This window comes from Sparus aurata, chromosome 15 (genome assembly GCF_900880675.1).
Source record: "Sparus aurata chromosome 15, fSpaAur1.1, whole genome shotgun sequence".
In the NCBI taxonomy this organism is placed as follows: Eukaryota; Metazoa; Chordata; class Actinopteri; order Spariformes; family Sparidae; genus Sparus; species Sparus aurata.
This window is the reverse complement of record NC_044201.1, coordinates 3764284-3789008: the sequence shown is the minus strand read 5'-3', so window position 1 is coordinate 3789008 and position 24725 is coordinate 3764284. Positions and strand designations below refer to the sequence as shown.

Here is a 24725-nt window from a genome sequence, read left to right as displayed (position 1 = left end):
TTATATGGAAGTTCTTTGAAATATGTGAGACAGATGTCACACACGCCAGCTGTAACGCATGCAAGCGTTTAGTGCCTTGTGGGGGAAACAAACCAAGTAGTTTTAATACTACCAATTTAATTCGGCACTTGAAGTCGTTTCACAGCAAAGAACATAACGATTTCCTGCAACTAACTAGCGAAAAGAAAAAGGCAACGCCGACCCCACAGGCACTGCTGCAAACAACATTGGAGAGCACGCAGCCCTACAACCCTCGCGGTGAGAAGGCCATGGGAATCACAAGAAGGCTATATAGCTTATATAGGCTCAATTTATATTTTATTTTTTTATACTATGAATGCTACAATACAGCCATTTAAATGGCTAATATCAATAAATGACTGAACTTTCAACCTTCAGCTCTTCTTGACTGCCTTCTAGAGGCCATTTTGGCATATTGTTTTCCACAGTGCCACTGCTGCTATGAAGGAATATTGAAGTTAATGTTGTGCAATAAATGAAGGTAATCTAGTAGTATAAATAAATAATTACAAGGTTAACATAAATGAAAGACTATAGGCCTTTGCATGAGTGGATGAATTAATGGGGAAAAAAGAGTAAAATAATATAAATATTAATAATATTGTTCCACGTGATCGATCGGTTCTGATCGGTAATCGGATCGGTGAGGCTTTAGGTGATCGGTGATCGGTATCGGTCCCAAAAAACCTGATCGGACCATCTCTACACACTACAACCTACTGCAGCTCTGCCCACTGATGCTGATGCCTTCTCATCTGCAATCTTATCAAATATGCTGTCTAGACTGCAAGTGGCCTGGTCACTGCGTGGTTTTCTTGAAGGTGGTTCATCCAGGTCATGATCCTCCTGCTTGTCCGCTTCTCCAGGCAACCTTAGCAGCTCAAGTTTCAGCATCTCTTTGGCATTTGCAGCAGTGTGGGTGCTGGAGAAAAAACGATTTTTATACCTAAAACAGAGAAAGAAAAAAATTTAGCTGACAATAGGCATGCTTGCCATTTTAGCACAGTCACACACACAGTTACAGTCACACACAGTCACAGTCACACACAGTTACACACAGTCACACACACAGTCACACACACTCACAGTCACACACAGACACACAGACACACACACAGTCACACACACTCACAGTCACACACACAGACACACACAGTCATACACACAGTCACTCACACAGTTGCACACAGTCATACACAGTCACACACACAGCCACACACAGTCACAGACACACGCAGTCACAGTCACACACAGTCACAGACACACACAGTCACAGTCACACACACAGTCACACACAGTCACAGACACACACAGTCACAGTCACTCACACAGTTACACACAGTCACAGTCACAGTCACACACACAGTTGCACACAGTCACACACACAGTTGCACACAGTCACACACAGTCACACACACAGACACACACAGTCACAGACACACACAGTCACAGTCACACACAGTCACAGACACACACAGTCACAGTCACACACAGTCACACACACAGTCACACACAGTCACAGTCACACACACAGTTACACACAGTCACAGTCACAGTCACACACACAGTTGCACACAGTCACACACAGTCACACACACAGTCACAGACACACACAGTCACACACAGTCACAGACACACACAGTCACAGTCACACACAGTCACAGTCACACACAGTTACACACAGTCACACACAGTCACAGCCACACACAGTCACAGTCATAGTCACACACACAGTTACATACAGGCACACACTCACCTGGGGTCGAGTAGTGTAGCGATGCTGTAGAGTAGGTTTTCCTCCACATCAGTGAATCGCTTCCTGACAGCTGCAGCCAAGGTTCCCTTCATTGCTTTGATCCCATGGTCTTCATCAGTCTCTCTTGTTAGAAATCTGTGCAGCACAGTGACTGCTGGAATGACGTCTGCGGCCATGGCATCTGAAGAGCTAACTTTTTGAGTTAACTCCTCGAACGGACCCAGAACAGATAGCACCTTCTCCAGCAGTATCCACTGGTGAGGCGTGAGTGTATCAGGCAGTCCATATTCAGACACGAATATTCCCCGAGCCCGTTTCTGCTCAATCAATGACTGTACCATATAGAAGGTGCTATTCCAGCGGGTCTGTATGTCTTGCTGGAGCCGCTTCGCAGGCTGGTTGATCTCTAATTGAATATCCTCGAGGCGGGAGTTGGCCAGAGCAGAATGTTTAAAATGCCCGACTATTTTGCGGCCGACTGCCACCGCATCAGCAACACTCCTCTGTGACAGAAGGCCCTCCTGAACCACCAGCTGGAGAGTGTGAGCAGTACAAGGTAGGCTGGGCTGCTCCGCATCACTCATGGCCTTTATTATATTTCTTGCATTGTCTCGGATGGACTACGTGGATGGACTTCTTCAGAATGTCCCATGTCTGGAGCATGCTATCGAAAGCACCTGCGATGGTTGGCTGGTGTGCGAGCCCCGGAACGACTTTGCATGTAGTGTGACTTGATGCCGAACGAACTCATCATCAATCCATTGCGCCGTTAAACTGAGCAGTGACATCGGGCACACCCTTGTCCAAATGTCTGTAGTGAAACTTAAGGCGGAAGCCTCATTCACCAGATTGCGAACGTGTTTTTTTACCTCGTCAAAAAGTTTTGGCACCATAACATCCGTGATGTAGGGGCGGCTGGGAATCTCATATCGCGGCTCGAGTGTGCTGAGAAGACGGCGAAATCCTTCGTTTTCCGCAACCGACAGTGGCTTGTCATCCAGGGCAATAAAATGAGTCAGAGCCTCTGTTATTTTCACTGCCCGTGGGTTTTCTCTTGACATTTTTTCTCGCTTTTCCAAAACTTGAGTTAAAGTTGGCTGTTGTGGTTTTGCATTAGCCTTAGCAAAGTCGGCATACTCAGGTTTATGGTGTGTCCTCAGATGTTTTATCAAATTGCTCGTATTGAACGACGTACTCTCCTTTCCTCCCCTGGACACCTTACCAGTACACAGTTTGCACTCTGCCTTGCTTCTGTCATTGTCGCATATTTTGAAATGAGTCCACACTGCTGACATGTCGGTAATCCTACGGCAGCCGCCAGTCTTACTAGCTTAAAGGAGTCATCACCTGGTTTTTTACATATCCAGTCCCTCTTGGATCGCTTTGGATCAATTCTTAAAACTTATTAGAAAAAAAATAATTAAAAAAATCAAACATAGAGCTTGTTCTGACACTTTTTCATACCGCGACTTTCTCACGCGAGGTTATGCACGAGGCTTTGACCGGTCCGGATGTGCATTGTATTAATATGTAATGAGGCGCGCGTTGATTGGCCGCAGGAAGGACAGAGCCGGAATCGGAGGCTAGTCTGCATGCACACAGACTCCAAAACATAAACAGCCCCCTGTCATGGCGCACACACTAAATGAAGAACCTTACGGAATTCAGGCATTTATGTACGAGCCGGAGTCGGAACCCGAACGGGAAAGTGAAGAGGCAAAGACGGTGGAAGAGACACGTTTACAGCAGGACGTCTCTGAATGGTAAATTCTTTTTTTTTTCCTTCTTAGTTTTCACACTCGTGTTTTACATGTAAGACCTGAGTTTTAATGCTGGCGGTCACGATGTATGGCGTGAAAATGACAGAGAAATAGGCAGAAAAGTCTGGCTGAGGACGGCTGTGAGCCGATGCTTATGCGAGCTTATGCAAGTAGCCTCCTGTGGTAACGTCACCACAGGAGCAGAGTCAAAATCTCGTGCTTTAGGAGTGCGCACTATTGTGCGCTATTCTTGTTCGGAAAAAGAGCCAAAGCAAAAAAAATTTGCCACTTTCAAACTCCAGCTTTTCAGGCAAGTTTCAACGGAGGTCCAACACCAATATGCATGATTTATCCATCCATCCATCCATCCATTTTCATCCGCTTATCCGGGGCCGGGTCGGGGCAGCTGCCTGAGCAGGGACACCCAGACTTCCCTCTCCCTGGATACTGCCTCCAGCTCTTCCGGGAGGACCCCAAGGCGTTCCCAGGCCAGCTGGGCGACATAGTCACACCAGCGTGTCCTGGGTCTTCCTCGGGGTCTCCTCCCAGAGGGACATGCCAGGAACACCTCCCGAGGAAGGCGTCCCGGGGGCATCCGAAACAGATGCCCGAGCCACCTCAGCTGGCTCCTCTCGATGTGGAGGAGCAGCGGCTCTACTCTGAGCTCCTCCCGGGTGACAGAGCTCTTCACCCTATCTCTAAGGGAGCGCCCTGCCACCCTGCGGAGGAAACTCATTTCGGCCGCTTGTATCCGGGATCTTATTCTTTCGGTCATGACCCAAAGTTCATGGCCATAGGTGAGGGTCGGAACGTAGATTGACTGGTAAATCGAGAGCTTCGCCTTTCGGCTCAGCTCTCTCTTCACCACGACGGACTGATACAAAGACCGCATTACTGCAGCCGCTGCACCGATCCATCCTGTCAATCTCACGCTCCATCCATCCCTCACTCGTGAACAAGACCCCAAGATACTTAAACTCCTCCACTTGAGGCAGGAACTCTCCTCCCACCTGGAGGGAGCAAGCCACCTTTTTCCGGTCGAGAACCATGGCCTCGGATTTGGAGGTGCTGATTCTCATCCCAGCCGCTTTGCACTCGGCTGCAACCCGCCCCAGGACATGCTGGAGGTCCCGGCTCGAAGGAGCCAACAAGACCACATCATCCGCGAAAAGCAGAGATGAGATCCATTGGCTCCCAAACCAGATCCCCTCCGGCCCGTGGCTGCGCCTAGAAATTCTGTCCATAAAAGTAATGAACAGAACCGGTGACAAAGGGCAGCCCTGCCGGAGTCCAACATGTACTGGGAACAGGTCTGACTTACTGCCGGCAATGCGAACCAAGCTCCTGCTCCGGCAGTACAGGGACCGTACGGCCCTAAACAGAGGGCCCCCGACCCCGTACTCCCGGAGCACCCCCCACAGTATGCCACGAGGGACACGGTCGAATGCCTTCTCCAAGTCCACAAAACACATGTGGACTGGTTGGGCAAACTCCCATGAACCCTCGAGCACCCTGCGGAGGGTATAGAGCTGGTCCAGTGTTCCACGGCCAGGACAAAAACCGCATTGTTCCTCCTGGATCCGAGGTTCGACTATCGGCCGAATTCTCCTCTCCAGTACCCTGGAATAGACTTTCCCGGGGAGGCTGAGGAGTGTGATCCCCCGATAGTTGGAACACACCCTCCGGTCCCCCTTTTTAAATAGGGGGACCACCACCCCGGTCTGCCAGTCCAGAGGCACTGTCCCCGACTGCCACGCGATGCTGCAGAGACGTGTTGGCCAAGACAGCCCCACAACATCCAGAGACTTGAGGTACTCAGGGCGGATCTCATCCACCCCTGGTGCTTTGCCACTGAGGAGCTTACGGACTACCTCAGTGACTTCGGCTTGGGTGATGGATGGGTCAACCTCTGAGTCCCCAGCCTCTGCTTCCTCTATGGAAGGCGTGTCAGCGGGATTGAGGAGATCCTCGAAGTATTCCTTCCACCGCCCGACGATGTCCCCAGTCGAGGTCAACAGCCCCCCACCTCCACTGTAAACAGTGTTGGTGGACGACTGCTTCCCCCTCCTGAGGCGCCGGATGGTTTGCCAGAATTTCTTCGAGGCCGACCGGTAGTCCTCCTCCATGGCCTCCCCGAACTCTTCCCAGACCCGAGTTTTTGCTTCCGTGCTGCCGCACGCTTGGCCTGCCGGTACCCGTCAGCTGCCTCAGGAGTCCCCCGGGCCAGCCAGGCCCGGTAGGACTCCTTCTTCAGCTTGACAGCAACCCTTACTTCCGGGGTCCACCACCGGGTTCGGGGATTGCCGCCGCGACAGGCACCGGAGACCTTACGGCCACAGCTCCGGACAGCCGTGTCAACAATGGAGGTGGAGAACATGGTCCATTCGGACTCAATGTCCCCAGCCTCCCTGGGGATCTGGTCAAAGCTCTCCCGGAGGTGGGAGTTAAAGATCTCCCTGGCAGAGGGTTCTGCCAGACATTCCCAGCAGACCCTCACGATACGTTTGGGTCTGCCAGGTCTGTCCAGCTTCCTCCCCCGCCAGCGGATCCAACTCACCACCAGGTGGTGATCAGTTGACAGCTCAGCCCCTCTCTTCATCCGAGTGTCCAAGACATACGGCTGGAGGTCAGATGACACGACCACAAAGTCGATCATTGATCTCCGGCCTAGGGTGTCCTGGTGCCACGTGCACATATGGATACCCTTATGCTTGAACATGGTGTTCGTTATGGACAAACTGTGACTAGCACAGAAGTCCAGTAACAAAACACCACTCGGGTTCAGATCGGGGAGGCCGTTCCTCCCAATCACACCCCTCCAGGTAACACTGTCATCGCCCACGTGGGCGTTGAAGTCCCCCAGGAGAACGACGGAGTCCCCGGTTGGAGCACTCTCCAGTACCCCTCCCAGGGACTCCAAGAAGGCCGGGTACTCTGCACCGCTGTTCGGCCCATAAGCCGAGACAACGGTGAGAGTCCTATCCCCGACCCGAAGGCGCAGGGAAACGACCCTCTCGTTCACCGGGGAGAACTCCAACACATGGCGGCTGAGCTGGGGGGCTATAAGCAAGCCCACACCAGCTCGCCGCCTCTCGCCGCGGGCAACTCCAGAGTAGAAGAGAGTCCAGCCTCTCTCAAGGAGTTGGGTTCCAGAGCCCAGGCCGTGCGTGGAGGTGAGCCCGACTATTTCTAGCCGGTACCGCTCAACCTCCCGCACCAGCTCAGGCTCTTTCCCCCCCAGTGAGGTGACATTCCATGTCCCCATGGCTAGAGTCACCATCCGGGGATTGGGCCGCCGGGGCCCCCGCCCACGACCGCCACCCATATCCCTCTGCACCGGCCCCTTCTGAACCCTCCCGCGAGTGGTGAGCCCACGGGAGGGCGGGCCCACGTTGCTCGTTCGGGCTGCGCCCGGCCGGGTCCCGTGGGCAGAGACCCGGCCACCAGGCGCTCGCCTGCGAGCCCCAACCCCAGGCCTGGCTCCAGGGTGGGGCCCCGGTGACGTCGATCCGGGCGACGTGCACGTCCTTGGTCTTCTTGTATTCATCAGGGGCGAGTGAACCGATCTTAGTCTGACCCGTCACCTAGGACCTGTTTGCCTTGGGAGACCCTACCAGGGGCATTAAGCCCCGGACAACATAGCTCCTAGGATCATTCGGGTGCTCAAACCCCTCCACCACGATAAGGTGCCGGTTCAAGGAGGAGTATCTCAATTCTTTTAAATCTCAAAAATTGAGATTTCCGGGTGATGACTCCTTTAACCACGCTGTGTGTCTGATTAGCTCGACATCTCCCCCTAGCCGCCAATCTAAAAAAATGCAACAAAAATGACAAGCCACCCTCTGATCACGGTCTTCATGCAAAGCAATTGCATGCAATAAATTGGTATCGTTTCTTGGTATTGGCGAACTTTAACGAGTACGAGTACGAGTGTATTAGAACAGTATCGACCCGATTCCCGATACCAGTATCGGTATCGGTGCATCCCTACTTGTAATACTGATTAGGCTGGATCAGCACTAGGGTAAAATTCCTGAATACTTCTTCGAACACTTGCACTGTGACTGTTAATCTATATGTTGACCTGACCGAGCCAGCTTTCCTTTGCCACGCACATCCGAGTCTACGGTCCACTCCAATATATGATCAGTCATATTTTTATCATGCCCCAAATATATATTTCAAAACATGATTTATGACAAACTTGTCTCTTTCTTGTCTCTCTGCAATCAGAGCGTTAGTGGTAACAAATTTGCTTCTTTATGTTTTTTTTTAAATCACCTGTGGCTGATATGCAATTTTGAGAGCAGAAGCAGCAAAGAAGATATCAACATCTCCATTTCATATGCTTCATCATAAGGTGAGAAAATGTAACATCCAGCTAGATTTAAATCCACAGCTTGGAGTTGTTGTAAGTTTAATTTTTGAAATAGTCATATTAGCATTTCCTGCCTACAATCTTTGTACTCAGCGCAGCTCCACTGCATTTACCTGATGAAAATAGCATACCTGAAGTTCATATCCCTCTCTTCGTCTGACTAGAAAAAGAAGCATGTTTAAGTTGGATTTTTCCTTTGATGCCTCTTGTGTTTTTAATGGCTAGCTCCATTTCATTTCCCACACTTCCTGGTTTCACCCCATGTTTTCTTCCAGTTAGTTTATTTCTTGCAGAAATATTGACATTGTGTTAATGATGCTCTGAGTGTGGCTTTGGTTTCATGTTTTGTCTGAAGGACGGGAAGGATTTTGTGCTATGTCTGCACCAACCATTGTCAGGATGTGGTATTTTCACAGTGTCCCTGTTTATCTGCCCGTCATTATACAGAACCATTTCCCCACCCTGCTTATCACTTCCTCCCAAACATGTAGACTACAGAGGAACCTCCTCCACAACCAGCAGCAATCACTCACACAACTGTTACATACTAAGTTCCTGATGCTGATACCAACGAGAATAGGTTTTGATACCTTATAAGTTATACAAACAATCTAACCCAAGGGTAGACACTTAAACTGATGCCAACATATTATGTCCAAATGTAGTCTAGGGCTATCTGAAGCAACATAAGTCTGATCTACTCAAGCGATGACTGGACACACGCTCTACTTGGTGGTAGCAAAATAAAACTAATAAAAAAGCTAAACTAAACTTACAAAGCCCTGATATCACAAATAGATTTGAAAAGATCTATCTTCTGGGATCTCAAGGGTTCCAGATGCTTGGATTCTGCCATCAAGCTGTAAAGAGCCACTTTATGTTTTCTTTCAGATGTATTACTCATATTTTAAAACAAGTCTTCAGTTTTTTAGGAGAATGCTGCTGCAACACTGTTGCAGGTATCTTATGAGCTATTGGTCCAGTCAGTCCCTCCATCTGATTAAGATCTAAATGTTCCCAAAGGTGTAGTTGTTTGTTGACATTTTAAAGTAACAGTGTTACATATTCCATCTTTAACTAATTTATCAAACAGATAATTTATCTTTATGTCCAGTTACACCACTTCACCAATTTTAAAAGTCAAGTTATTAGTCACAACTAATCAGGACAAATACAAATACAAATCTGAAGAATACAAAACCATTGGTGTGTTTTCTGTCAACAATTTAATATTGTATGATGTAATAAACATTGTTGGTCTGTAGACATTTACTCCAAACATTGACTAACAGTATGGAGCTGCACAGGATAGCACTCAATACCTAATAATACCACACCTTAATCTAAATGTATTTTAGCCACAGTTCAATATTGATATTGCATTAATGCTGTGTTCCCACTACACTGTACGACTTGGCTCAAAATAACTCAATGTGCTTTTTTTATTAAAGCAATTTAGTGACAGCAGGGGAAACTGTTGTGACATCACTTGTCCATTCCTTCTGACATCCTTTCCTTGGCAGCCAAAGGAACATCTGTCCTTTTTTAAAACTTCATTTAAAGCATTTTAAATACAGTATATAAACCCTTAGTAGGCCTACATCATTTGAACGGCTATGTTGTGAATCAACATATACAGACAGTAAGAACAATACGAAACTAATGATACGTACCATTAACAATATTAGATACACACAGCAAAAGAATGTACGCCGCCACGTCACCACTCCCCTACTCACCCCCTTTTTTTAATGCGTTCCAACATTGGGCACCAAATTTTGTCAAATAGTAGGATATTGTTCCTATGAGAGAATCTCAAACATTCTAAATGCAGCACATTCACCAATTCTGTAATCAACATTTCATATATTGGAGTACAGTCTGACTTCTACATGCGCAGAATTAGTTATTTTGCCACCCCCATACCTACTGAACAGCCTTCAGTTTTATATATGTTTGAACATCTGCACTTTTATCAGCTGGCGATGCCGTGGATTTACAGGCTGCCATTTAAAAAATCTGGAATAAGTTGCTTGGAATCAAGCAAAGTGCCAGGTACTATCCACAACTGCTGGCAATGGAAAACCAAAAAAGAGCAAATAGAGTTGAGTTAAGCCGAGGATAACATGCAGTGGAAACATGGCATCAGAAAAGTTCAGTGCTTCAGAAAGTTGTTTTTCAGTAAGTCAGTTTATCTTGATACAGACCCTTCAAACTGATCAGTTAACAAGACATAAAGCTGTTCCGTGACTGTCTTTGAAAACCATCTTAGAGCCTTAAGGTGTATTTTGTTTTCGTTGGGCCCCCTGTTGATGCCTTGGTGGGGTGCAGTCATAGAAATTCCTCAACAGCCTTGTTCAGTGGGATCTGTGAATATGTTGCTATCTTCAACAGCCATCTCCGGAGTCACAAAGCATCTGAGGCCTCTGCTCCAAGAGGAACCCTGTTCTGATGATTTGAACAACATCAAGTTTTATAATCAGCTGTGTTTGTGAGAAGTCGCCAGGATAAACAATCTGTGCCTCAAAAGTCAACAGTTGAAATCCAGCCTATCAGGCTTTTTTATTTGGCCTTGCCCCGCTATCTCTGCTTGATCTTTGGAGTTCTGTGGTCAGTGTTATATTGACTTGATGTTGACTTCCGCTGCTGTTGTTTTCAGAGCCTCCATTGTAACTTCACTGAAATGCTCCAAACAACACATCCTTCTTAATAAGATACCTATCATATTTTAAGACCAGCATGTCCCTTGGCAGCAGTGACAATTCATTAATACTGGTCTAAGCATTGTTTTCTTATCAAAATAGGTGTCAAATAGCTCTATATTCCAAAGGTAACCACTGTTCTAGAGTGTTTGGTCAGTAACACATCTCTTTCCTCCCCCCTACTCATTATGTAAAAGAGGAAAGATATTTTCTGGTATCCCTGCTCCACTGTGTTCAATCAGAGACAGAGAACTCCATAGAGAGACAGTCCTTTCTGCCCAGGGAACACACAGAGAAGAGGATCCTCCAGTTTGCTGTTTTCTGACGATTTATTTACTCATCATGTGGTGATGTAGAGAGAATGAAGAGGATAGGTAATTGCAAAACCAAAAACCTAAGATGCAAACCAGAGGGTGCAACGTGTCTCTGAAGAAGGGAGTGGTATTTCTTTGTCAGGGAGGAGTCCGTTCTGTGCAGCAGCAGCAGCATGTGTGTGTGTGTGTGTGTGTGTGTGTGTGTGTGTGTGTGTGCGTGTGTGCGTGTGTGTATACATATATAGTATGGAGACCAAGGACTACTGACTGTCATCAACTTCTGTCTACAGTCATCTGACCTCAACCCCTTTGAACATTTATAGTGACACCTGACGACTGAGAAAGCCATGCATCTTATGACATCACAAGGAGCTCTCTGGAGCTCTGTTAAATCATGCTGGGATAACATGAGTCAGCAGGTTTGTGGAATTCATGCCAGCTCAAGTGCATGCCTTCATGAAAGCAAATGGGTGACAAACCAAATACTAAGATGTTCTGACATTCACAGACAAATTTCAAAGATTCAACATTTCACTCAGCTAAGAGTAGTATTACATTTGAAACAAATGCATGCAAGCTATTTTAAGCTATTTAATATATATATATATATATATATGTATATATATATATATATATATATATATTTATGTTGGAGTGGTATTTCGGGATACACACACACACGCACACACGCAGGCCATGCTCAGCAAGTTTTAGTCTAATTGGTTTTGTCAGTCATAACTTCTGCTGTTGACAGCTCTGCTTCTCTATACTCAACGCACCTGCTGATACATATTGTCTTCTTCCAGCTATATTATATAAGATAAGGTTCACTGTTGCAATCTGACTATTATAAGGCTATCGCCAATTCTTCAAATTAATTATTCACAGAGACTTTCATGTTAGCGATAAAGGATAGACTATAAAGCCAATAAAACCTGTGATTTGAAAGGGGCAACCAAAGACTTTGTGTGTGTGTGTGTGTGTGTGTGTGTGTGTGTGTGTGAGATAGAAAGAGAGAGAGAGAGAGAGAGAGAGAGAGAGAGAGAGACATTTTGGTATGCGCTCCTCTCACAGACAGCGCGTCATTTATAGCTCGGTCGAGAGCGGGTTGGGTGTCTGGAGTTGAGTTTAGTGCGGACCTCGGTGTGTCTGACTGTTTCCATTTCGTCCATTTCCCATCGGTCGGAGAAGGATTATCAGAAGGCAGCTGAAAGCTGCTGAAGGTGTGTGTGTGTGTGTGTGTGTGGAAGGTGTGGAGGAGATGGTTCCCTCAGCAGGATGGACCGGAGGAAAGTCTTGCCCGGGTTCGTCCGCTGCTGTCTGTTACTGGCCCTGTGCGTCTCTGCAGAGGTAAGCAGTCTGCAGCCAGCCGCTCTCAGCCTGTATACAGCTGATGTTTACGATTTGTCACTTAGCCCGGAGCGGGATTTAGGACTTTTTATGTAATGGAAGACATGTGCGACCATCTCATTTAATTCCACAGAAATATGTGACGTTTTTCTGCGAATCTGTAGCCTACTTCATCCTCCAGCACTGGGTATTTGGCAGAAAGAGCCAGCCGTTTTTTGTCCTAAGCCAGGCTCAGGTAACAACATTTTTACCACAAATTATAATAGGCTAATCATTATCTGGCTATGTGAATCCAAAATAGAATTCCAAAGTCCATAGAATTTTTTACTTATAGTATTGTTTTTTAAAGCTCTAGAAGCTGCTGATTATGCTACAAGTCCTACATGTCAGACTGCCAATCAACCATAAACAAATTGAAAAAAGTAGATATTTGACTAAGTTGTCTTGCTTCAGATGAGCTGATGTTCTCAGCTGTCTCCTGATTAATAGGTATTTTCAGTCTGTTGAGTGTAAAGACACAACATAAATGAATGAATTAGACTACAAATATTTTTTGTATAATGCAGTCTTTAAATAGTCTTCAGCTTGAAGGTGTCTGAGGGTGTTCACATCTACAGTTTTGTAGACAGTGTCGGGCTATTATTTTACCCATTAACCATTTAAACAGCCTCAGACTGAAGCTGAGATTCAGCACTTCAAGCTCACTGTCTCGGTTCAAATCCAATGTGTTGGACTGCAGAGAAAACATGACAAAAATGTCCAAATATCATAACCTGTTCAGTCACTCATTCTTCCATTAGCAGCTGGTCTGACTACTTCATATTATCAGCAGGTCAAAGTCCATACTCATTTTTATTTATATCACATCACTGCAGATAAGTGAGAAGGGAAACACCAGAGTGTAATAGCTCTCTCACGTAAGGCTGGTTCAAGTGCTTCAGAAGGACGTGAACTGATTTCAAAAGCCACAAACCATGTTAAAATCTAAGACTAAAATAAACTACATCAACATGGTTAACTAAAACAATTCCTGACCACCACAAATCTCAAAAAACACGAAATATTCATCCATCAATGTAGCTGACAGGTACTACGTTGCAGCTCTGGCAGTCCAGACCCTTCCATAGCAGTTACCAAGGCTTCTATTTTTGCCAGATGCCAGGGCACGGCGCATCAATCCAGCCGAATTCAGCACGGAGCAGACAGGAAGTCAGACACCGAAACAACGTCATAACATCTAGATAGATAGACAGATAGACAGACAGATAGATAGATAGATAGATAGATAGATAGATAGATAGATAGATAGATAGATAGATAGATAGATTAAAATATATTGAGTAAAATAAGTGACTGCATAAGTATTCACCCCATTCAAGTCAGTATTTAGTAAATGCACCCTTGGCCTCAATCACAACACTGAGTCTGTGTGGATAGGTCTCAATCAGGTTTGCACATCTGAACACTGCAATTTTACTCCACTTTTCCTAGCAAAACTACTCACGCTCTGTCAGGTTGCATGGGGATCGGGTATGAACAGCCCTTTTCAGGCCCAGCCACAAATGTTCTTTTGGATTGAGGTCGGGCTTTGACTTGGTCACTCCAGAACATTCACCTTGTTGTCTTTAAACAAAGCTTCACGATGGGGATGATGTGTTTGTGGTGATGTGCAGTGTTGGGTGTCAGCCAAACATGACATCTGTCTTTATATTACAATCAATTGAGACACATTCACTGCACTCAGGTGAGCATTTCACTAACTGTGAGACTACCAGCAGGACTACCGGTTGGACTTCTGTTTGATAAAGTTGGTTAATTTAAAGGGGGTGAATTCTTATGCAATCTTATTTTACATTATATCGTTTTAATTAATTGACATTACTTTGGAGAAATCTTTTTCACATTGATATTGAACAGTTTTTGTAAATGTTTTGTTTTGTATATTCTTTGTATGTTGACGATGATACTATTTATAAAAGCAATAAAATGGGAAAACAATTAAGTGGGTGAATATTTTTTTAGGCACTCTACATGCATGCTACACTGGACTGCACGCCAATCGAACAATTCTGTCACTGAGAACCTCTACATCCTCCTAGGTTGCCAAATTCCACTATCCCCTGTGCTGTGCTAACTAGGAGACACATCCAATATCATTATCAACCTAAAGAAGACATGTCATAAAAAATATAGCCCTAAACCATTGCCAAGAAAACTTCATGAACTGGAAATCAAGGAAGATGGTCAATCAGGAAAAATCTTATCGACATTATCAACAATCTAAATTTTTTGTTTCCTCAGCAACTTTCATTGCTGATTAGCTCTTTTTGGCTGTCCACCATTCACATGACCAAGCACAATATATTTTTGTTTGCTCATCTGGTAGCTTTCTGTGTAAATTGTTGTGAAACTATTGAACCTGAGTGTTATCAGTCAGTTTAGGCCAAGTCAGCTGTGGCAAATAGGCTTGATTGCAGGGCAGGGCTAAGCCTGCATGAGGTAAATCTAGCACAAATGGGCTAGTCACTACAGCATCAGGACAGCCGAACAAAGACTGTCGAACAAAGATTCAGGGAGTCTCTCTGTAGAGTCAAGTCAGGACATCTAACCAGAGACGATTTCATCAGAGACCATATGCTTGAATCTCTGTTACCCAACATTCTCCACCGGTACTGAACTTGAAGTACTAGGTGGGCTATGGAACTGCCAGTCTGCATTCAATAAGGCAGACACCATTTCGGCCTATGCCTCCCTGCAGACTCTCCACTTCCTGGCCCTTATGTAGACCCGGATCACCCCGGAAAACACTCAGTGCGTTTACATGCACAGCTTAGTCAGATTACAGCCATAGTTCGACTATGCTGCTTAATCGGACAACTGCAATTATCCGAGTATACATGCCAGTGAGAAAATCGAATTACTGCCGAAAGCATGTCATACCCCGGTACGCTAGGTGGCGCTGTGCCCATTTCAACTAGTGGTAACGGCGCACCTCCGGCTGACCTCTTTACGTCACCAGCTGCCTCGGCATTCAAGAAAGATGGCGTACGAAGAGCGAGACGAAGCTACATCTTTGTACACTTCGTATATGGTGCACATGATAATTACATAAACTAGGTGCACTCTGGCGCTCTTTCTTGCGGTGAGTTCGGAGGAAAGACGCCGCCACCGCCCGTTTACTTCCGGCTCACGGCCCCGGGGAAAAATCTCGCGCCTGCGCAGAACGCAAAATCCGATCCAATCCGCTGGAAACGTATACATGCAGGAGTAATGCGACTTTCAATCGAATAATCTACGTGGTGTAATTCGACTATGAGAAATCCGATCCGGTCCGATTTTAGTCAGACAAAGGTGTATACATGCATCTTAAAAATCCGTTCATAGTCAGACTAACGCAGTAATTCGGTTTTCTTGAGTGTCATGTAAACGCACTGACTGCCACTCCAGCTGCCCTCTCACCTGCCTACTAATTCTCACACTCCCGAGACAAACAGGTGGAGGAGGAGGAACTGGACTCATCTCACCCACATGGTCCTACCAAGTCTGCATTTGAATTCCACGCTCTCTCTGTCACCCTTCCTTTCAAGCTCAACATTGTGGTGATCAATCACCCTCCTGGTCTTCTCCATGACTTCTTTGATAAGACGGATGCCCTCCTAAGCTGCTCCCCTGATGATGGCACACCACTGGATAACCCTGGATAACTCTGGATAACTTCAACATCCACCCAGAGAAGCTGCACTCATCTGAATTCATTGACTTCTTCTCCACATTTGACCTCACACTCTCCTCCTCTCAACCCACTCACCAGACCGGGAACCAACCAGCAAGGTCCTGGAGTACCTCGGCATTCTCTGTTATCAGCAGCCAAATCTGCCTTCTACCTGTCAAAGATCAGCTCCTCCACCTGCAAATCACTTAACCAAGAAAGTAAAACACATCAGCTCCTTATTTACCCTCACCTCTGATGGCCTTACCTGCTTCTATTTTTTCTTTTGTACTTCATCGACGGTGATATGTTGTGGCTTCTTTCTTTTGACAAATGTACTTATTGTAAATCACTTTGGACAAAGGCGTCTGCTAAATGCCCTAAATGTAAATGTAATTTTTGCTGTTTGATGACTTTGAACTTTATTTGTTCCAGGATGTTGCTTATCTTCCACAGGTCAATGAAGGTGGATTCTTCGTGAATATTGTGCAGAGTGCAGGTAAGGCATATCTTAAAGTCTTTTTTCATGTGTGTCTGTTTGAGGAGAAATTGTAAAGCTACATGAACCTTACTAAAATGAGTACTAATTGTAGTTATTAAAATAATACAACAAATATTAATATCAATTAATAATTTGGTTTATTTGGTAAAAGTGATCAAGATATGTATACTTCAAATAATAAATATCTGTTATCCAACTACAGCTACAGCAACTAAAACACTAAGCAAACTGCAATGTGCGTGTGTGTGTTTTGTTCGAGAGTCTGTGAGAGAGACAGAGAGAGAGAGGGAAAATTAGAGGGGGAGACAAGATGGTGGACGTGAGCTTTGTGGAGATCACATCACATAAGAACTCAAGATGGCTGATGTGGACACTACATGACAAAGTAATTTTCAAATGACAAGCCAGCAAATTTTCCAGCCATATCTGCTCCAGGAGTCAGGATGAATTAGCATGACGTTATCCACTCAAGACAGTACATCGCTAAGCTAGTTACTTTGCAGTTTGCGTTGAACGAAAGCTTAAAAGTAAGCTAACCTGACTAACTTGTGGCTAACAAGATGGAAACAACTACAATATCAAATTATTTACAAATATAACTAAACTAATCACAAAAGGTAAGGACATTTGTGTTTTGTAGATTATTTCTTTGTTGTAACAATGCTTCTTGGCAATAAATCTTACACCCTTAGAAAGCCTGATCAACTTGGACATGCTTTTTGTGACAGAGTGACCAACACAACCACAGTGGCTGACTTGCAGCAAGTGTTGGTTGAAGAATGGGATGCCTAGCAGTGTGTGACCGGGCCTGAGGAGGAGGTGCCAGGCTGTTGTGGCTGTTTATGGTTCTTCCACACACTACTGAAGCTCCTAAATTAAATTAATAAATTGTTAAATTGCCAATATGTCTTGTTTCTTCAGACTTCAATCACCCAATCCACCAAACAAGAATCAATTGTAGAATAAATTGTTTGGCAGAGAAGATTTGGCAAAATTTTCCTGGGCACAACCCACATACTTGGCTCTGCTGCTCATCCAACAAATGCACGTTCCTTACAAATATGGCACCATTTAAAAGGAAAATGAACAGGCTTTCCAATGTTTTAAGATTTATTGCTAGGAGGCATTGTTAAAACAAAGAAATAATCTACCAAACATACATTTCCTTACTTTTTGTGCTATGTTTGTATGACATGCTTTGTTGCCATGTTGTTTTTTTTTACTGTCCACCATGAAGAAACCCACACCTGCGTCATTTTAGAGCTTTAAAAACTCCCTCTATGACTCACAGCTCCAATGTTTACTTTTTTTGGCAGATGTTGGTCCAATTCCCATTTGGCCAGATTGGCTTAAGTGGATATTACTCTCTTTGAACGAGCAGTTTGTGTTGGGGTGTGTTTTGTTGAGGATTGCCTGTCTTGTAAGTGGACTCCATTTCTGAGCTATTGCGACACTCTGTTGCTAGCTAGGATCTAGCTAAGAGAGGCACTCAGAAGCGAGCATGCATATCAAGCCAACACGTCAAGCCAACGTCATTTTTCTGGGAATGTGCTACATGGAGCACCTCTCAAGATGAGCTAGGCACAGGCTGATAGAGGCAACCGAGTAAGAAGGGGAATGTCTCATTTTTCTTTTAGCTTATTTAACAGCCTGTAACAACATGTTTTAAAACACAAGTTGACTAATGCACCTTTGACTTGCCTACATTCAATCCTGACCTGATCCTGATCTAAAACCTTAAGGATAAACAGGATCAACTCTGACCTGGATCTTACCATGTTATTAAATGCTGTGAAAAAATAAATCTTCAGAAAGTCCAAGGTGCGGGTGAATTACTTTTGTTTTTTGATACTTTATTTTTATTGCCTTTTTCTTTTTATACAAAATATAAACACTGGCAAAGATTGAAAAACAAACAAAGCAAAACAAAACAACATCAGAAAAGGAACATGTTGGATTGCTATGTCTTTACAGTTGTTCCCAAGATAGTGTCAATGTGATAGTCCTCATCCAGTCGTTGATGTGTAGACAGTCCATTTCTCCCATTTTTCTCGACATTGTTACTCTTGAGTCCTTATCTTATGGGTCAGCTGCTCCATGACATGTATTTTATTCACAATTTTCAGCCAGTCATCTTGTGTTGGTGGGTCAGGTTTGTACCATTTTCTTGTAATTGCTTTTTTACAAGCTGCTAACAACATTTTCAACAAATATCTGTCCTCTTTTAACACAACATTCCCTGTCATATTGCCAAAGTAGAGTAATACACATGACTTGGATATGTCATAATCCAGAATTCTGACAACAGTCAGGTGGACATCTTCCCAAAATTTAATAATTTTAGGGCAAAGCCAAAAAACATGGGAATGGTCTACATTTGTAGCCCCACACTTTCTCCAACATGGCTGCGGTACTAACAGGTACTTGTTCTGGATTTTAGGTGTGATAAAGAATCTAATTAAATTCTTCCAACAAAATATTCTCCAAGCACGTGATGATGTGGTTGACTGTTGTGTTCTCCAAATATATAACCATTCATCTTCTGAAATATTCACTCCCAGTTCTCTTTCCCATTTCAGCTTTACGTATAAAGTTGTATTCCCTCTTCTTTCCATTAGATTGCAATACATTGTAGATATTATTCTGTATTTCTTTGAATTGTATATTCCAATTATGGTTCTGATTATTCCGTTATTATCTAAATTTACATTATGCTTTATTTCTTTGTCAAAATAGTCCCTTATTTGCAAATATCTGAAATGATCCTGATTGTTTGAGTTATATTTTTGTTTAATCTCCTGGAAACTCATGAAATTACCATTCTTAATTAGTGTACACATTGCTGTTATTCCACTTGGAATCCATTGTTTAAACGTCTGGTCAAGAGAACCGGGGATGAAACGCCTATCGTAAGCTATGAATTAGTCTAAGCTCTTTCTCCAGTCTATATTTTTGTACTAAATTAAACCACATTTTAAGTGTAAATTGGGTGACAGTGTCTACATGTTCAATCATACTGAATGTCTCTTCTCTGTCTCCAATAAGGCTTTGAATTGTTCTTCCATGCACAAATTGCTCAAAATTCTTCCATTTTGCTACATAGTCTTCATCACACCAACAAATTACAGGTCTAATTTGTGCTGCGTGAAAATACTCCTGAAGGTTTGGCAGCGCCATGCCTCCCCTATCTTTATCGATCTGTAATGTTTTAAATTTGATTCTTGGTCTGTGACCATTCCATATATAGCTTGAAATGATTTTATCCCATATTCTAAATCGTTTCTCAGGTATCTCAATAGGTAGCGCCTGGAACAGGTAGAGAATACGGGGGAGGATATTCATTTTTATGGTCTCTATTCGTGAACCAATGTCTAATGGAAGGACAGTCCACCTGTCCAAATCTTTCCTAATTTCCTTATCCACTTCGATGTAATTGGCTTTGTATATTTCGTCAATTCTTCGTGTTAGGGTGACCCCAAGATATTCCATTTTTGTTGCATTCCAATTCAAATTATATTTTATTTGTATGTGTTTGAGGGGTTGGTAATTGAATGTTAAAATTTGTGTTTTAGTCAGATTCAACTTATATCCTGAGCAGAAACCAAATGCTTCAAGTTGGTTAATTAGTATGGGAATACATGCGTCTGGATCCTCTAAATAGCAAATCACGTAGTCAGCAAAAAGCCCAATGGTATGTACATCTCCCCCAACCTTTATCCCTTTAAGATCTTTATTCTGCCTGATTGCTTGGGCCAGGGGTTCTATGAAGATTGCAAACAGGGTTGGTGACAAGCAGCAACCCTCCCTGGTAGACCGTTCTAAAGTTATGCTCTCAGTCAGGCTGCCGTTTATTCTTATCCTTGCAGTTGGTCTTTGGTAAAGTGTTTTAATACATTCAACGGCTTTGTCGTTGAGTCCGAATTGTTTAAGAACCAGATATAAGAAAGTCCAATTAACGCTGTCAAATGCCTTTTCCGCATCAAGGCTTATCAAGGCTGCACTGATAATTTTATTTTGGATATGATCCATGATGTGCAGAGTTCTGCTAATGTTATCTTGGGTTTGACGTCCCTTAATAAAGCCTGTCTGATCTTCCTCAATAATGTCACTAATAAAATGCTCATATCTTTTAGAAATAATAGAAGTATACAGTTTATAGTAAATATTAAGTAGAGATATAGGTCTGTAATCTGAACAAGTCTCGCTGTTATTTTTCTTAGGGATCACTTTTATTACAGCTTCCTTCCATGATGGGGGGATTTCACCATATTCAAGTGTATGATTAAATGATAATTCAAGTAGTGGTATGAGTTGTTCGCTAAGTGTTCTGTACCACTCAGATGGTAGGCCATCACTGCCAGGAGATTTACCTGTTTTTAATTTATTTACTGCCTTTTGTATTTCTTCTCTTGTAATGGGTGAGGTCAGGAGGTCATTCTGATTTTTCCCAATAGCTGGTAGATCTAATTCCTCAAGAAAAGCTATCATTTGGTCTGTATCAGCAGATGGAGGCTGGCTATACAGGTCTCTATAGTAGTTCATAAATGTAGTTTTAATCTCCTTGGGTTCACTGATTTCCTGATTTGTATTTATATCCCTTATCTTGTGAATTGTCCAATCCGCTTGTTGTTTTTTCAATCTTTTTGCCAGCAATTTAGTTGCCCTCGGACCCACTTCATAGTTGGATTGCTTTAGAAATCTTGTCGTCTTTTCAATTTCTGTGGTTAGTAGTCTATCTATATTATCCGATTTCTTTAATTTTTGGAAGCAGTGAAGGACCTCGTGTAGTTTTATGTTGCTTTTCAATTTCAAGCAGCTTTGCCTTTTCCTTTTTATAAGTTTCCTCTTTAGTTTTTTTAATTGCTGCTGTCTTTGCAATAAGTTTTCCTCTAATAACTGCTTTCAGGGCGTCCCACAAAACAACGGGTGTGACCTCTCTATTATCATTTTCCTTTTGATAAATTGTGATGTCTTTCTTTAGCTCTTACACTATTGATTTGTTATTTAGTATTCCAACATTTAATCTCCATAATGTGCTTTTCTCCTGCGGTTTTAGTTTAACTTCAAGGTAAACCTCACACCGATACATCTGCTTGTTGAATTTCACATTTCTTAAATCTATATAACTCCTTTTTTTTCATGAAAAAATAGTTAATTCGAGCATAACTGTTATTGGGGGCCGAGTAGTGTGTGTAGTCTCTTTTAGAGGGATGTAATTCCCTCCAGGTATCAACTAAACCAAATTCTTTAAATGTTTTCTTAATTACTTTAGTGACATGATTAGTACTTTTATTCTTGTTTGTTGTGTCGAGTTTACTATTCATCACTATATTAAAGTCTCCGCCACATATTAATATTCCATCCGTTTCTAAAATTATTATGTCTAGCAAGGTTTTAAAGAATAGCTTTCCACTGTTGGGTGGAGCATATACAATAACCAATGTCACCAATTCGTTTTCCAGTTTTCCTTTCACAAGGATATATTTCCCTTCCTTATCACTGATTTCTTTAATACACTCAAATTTCACAGAGTTAAGAATAAGTATGATCACACCTCTTCTACACCCATGGCGAAATGAACTATAAAATGATTTTGTGTAGCCAAACTTCTTGAGCTTCTCGCTTTCCTGTTTAGACAGATGGGTTTCCTGTAGATATATAATCTGTGGGGGGGAGACGGACGGACAGACGGTCATCAACTCCGTCATCCGGGGGACGGACGGACGCTCATCGCGGTCAGCCGGGAGCTCCTAGCCGTCAACCGGGGGACGAACGGACGGACGCTCGTCACTGTCACGCGAGGAGTATAGCGGCGCTGACCTAGCGGTATAGCGGCCCAGCGCCGCTGTTCCACCGTCTGGGGAGAACCCTGAACCTCCAATCGGTTTCACAAACTTAATAACATAAGCCATGAGTCTTTTGTGGCCCAGGGTTAGATCACTCAAAAGTGAATATTCATTCGAGTGAGTAAATAATAATAAACAATATCATATTAATATTGTTTGAGTTCACCCGAGCCACAATCATCACCTTATTCATTTCAGTTCTCTCACTCGGTGTCTCGTCTAAACTCTGTCAGCCTCTCTCTTGCGCGCTGAGCTGTGCTCCCTGAAGCGATGGTGCGTTTCCATGGCATCACTGCATTCAGTCGCTCCTCTGCGGCCGTCGCGGCGTTCACCTTCGTTGTCACCGTCACCTCGAGTCCGCGTCTAGCCAGGTCCTGAGCCGCCTCGTCCGCTGTTCCGTAAATCCTCATTCCGGAGTCCCAGTGCACTCGCATCTTCGTGTAGGGCGTCTGATACCGGATCCCCTTCTCTTTCAGCGCCGCTTTGATGGGCCCATACGCATTGCGTCTCTCCACGATGTCAGTCGCATAGTCGTTGTCAAAGTAAAGTCGTTTGCCGTTCATCGCAATCTTCTGTTGCCAAGCTTTCATGAGAATCAGCTCTTTGACATGAAACTGTAAAAAGTTTACTATTATTGATCTCGGGGATGAGGGAGCAGCTGGCTTTGGGATCAGTGCTCTGTGCGCCCTCTGGATCTGGAGCTCCACTCCGTCAGGCAGGGTAAGGCGACTTTTAAACAGTTCTTTTACGAACTCAAGGACTGAACTCCCCTCTTTTTCCTCTGGCACTCCGTAGATCCTGATATTATTTCTTCTTGAGCAGCTCTCCAAATCGACAATTTTGTCTCGCATCTCCATTTTCTGCTTCACCACCATCAACAGCGTGTCTTTCATCTCGAGGCTGGCTGACTCCAGGTCGGTTATCCGGGTTTGTGCCTCCGCAATGCTAGCGTTTTGGACCTGTAGCTCTTGCAAAACTTCCTCTTTAAACTCTGCGAAGTCGTCTTTCACAGCTTTCTTAATTTCGTTTTTAAATTCACCCAAGTCCCGTCTCATCTCTTGTTTGAAGTCTTTTAACTCTGTAGTGAGTGATGTCAGGCCTTCAAGCAGAGCAATTTGGTGGATGCTAGCTGCTGCGTTAGCTTCACCTGTCGATGTTTCTCCATGGTCGCCGTCTTCCCCGTGTTCGGCAGACTCGGTCACCTCTGTGATTTCTTGTGCTTTATTCATCTTCCTGTCAATCCTCTGACTCCTTTGCGGTTTCCCTCCTCCCATACTTAATTTGAAGCGTTTTAAAAGCTACTTCTTCTGATAGGAGGTACTTTTCTCTGACCGACGAGTGGGAGCTCACTGCTACACGTCCATCTCGCTGTAGCTTCGCACCGGAAGTCCGCGGGTGAATGATTTTGTAGATACCGTGTATCAAGTCACTTAAGGTCAGTCTGTGTCTGTTCGTATCCTTCCTTCCACCCATCATGTCATTATTTCTAATGTCCTTTACCCTTAGCATAGGATACTCTAATATAGTCTGCAGTCTACAGTATGGCCTTTATGCTTGCCTTTCTTTCCAGCCCTCCCTGTCTCGTCACCTGCACTCCCTGCTGTCTCCCCTCCAGTCACAGCATGTCTAACGTTATATATACAGTAAACCAGTGTGGTTTCATCCTGTGCCTCACAGTCACAGTTAAAGCAGTACAAGCTGTGTAGATTTCCTAATTTTCATGCTTCATGCCCTATGGCAGTAAATATTCATTGGTGTGGAAACAAAGCTCTGCTGACTTCAGACCTGTCAGATACTCCCACTGGAATAGATGAGTATTGAGTATTTTATGCTTGGTAGCTGTTCAGGGTAGTTCTTGCTTCTTTTCATTTATTCATTCATAAGGACAAGACAAGACACATTAATCAACATTTCTGTAGATGAGCCAGTAAGGTGAAACCAAGGGTGTGTGTGTGCGTGTGTGTGTGTGTGTGTGTGTGTGCGTGCGCGTGCGTGCGTGCTTGCGTCACAGCACTGTCTTGTTAAACCACCATCTGCCCACCAGATGAATGTACTTAGGCTTCATAGAACTTGTTTTACCCGTCACTAAATGATCCCATAACCAGAGGAAGAGTTGTGAAGCTCCTTGACTCACTGATGAAGTGTGAAAACTGTCTGTCTGTCAGCTCCTCATGTCAAACGAAATTAGCAAAATAAGTGAGAACAAGCAGTGATCACTTAAGCAGCTGAACATTTTGTTCATTGAATCATGTAAACTCTTGGCTTACTTACGGGACTGTCAGCAAATTTAAAATGTGTGTTTTTAATGTGTCTCTAGTGTCTCTAGATCACCTCTCACCAACCACATGCCCATTTTAATTTTAATTGAGTAAAGTATTAAGTATAAG

At 44.0% G+C, this 24725-nt stretch overlaps 1 protein-coding gene across 5 annotated transcripts in view; it reads left to right on the top strand.

The window, feature by feature from the left end:
• The first annotated feature begins 11982 nt into the window (after positions 1-11982).
• Positions 11983-24725, top strand: part of LOC115597215 (neurotrypsin) — a 42517-nt gene continuing 29774 nt past the window's right edge. For 3 of the 5 annotated variants that reach the window (XM_030442978.1, XM_030442977.1, XM_030442975.1), the window contains exons 1-2: positions 11983-12281; positions 16426-16489. In XM_030442978.1, coding sequence (XP_030298838.1) covers positions 12210-12281; positions 16426-16489 — 136 coding nt within the window. In that variant the 5' untranslated portion in view covers positions 11983-12209. Of the gene's footprint in view, positions 12282-16425; positions 16490-22925; positions 23059-24725 lie in introns of those variants that run through there. The other 2 variants (XM_030442976.1, XM_030442979.1) reach the window with 2 other exon arrangements.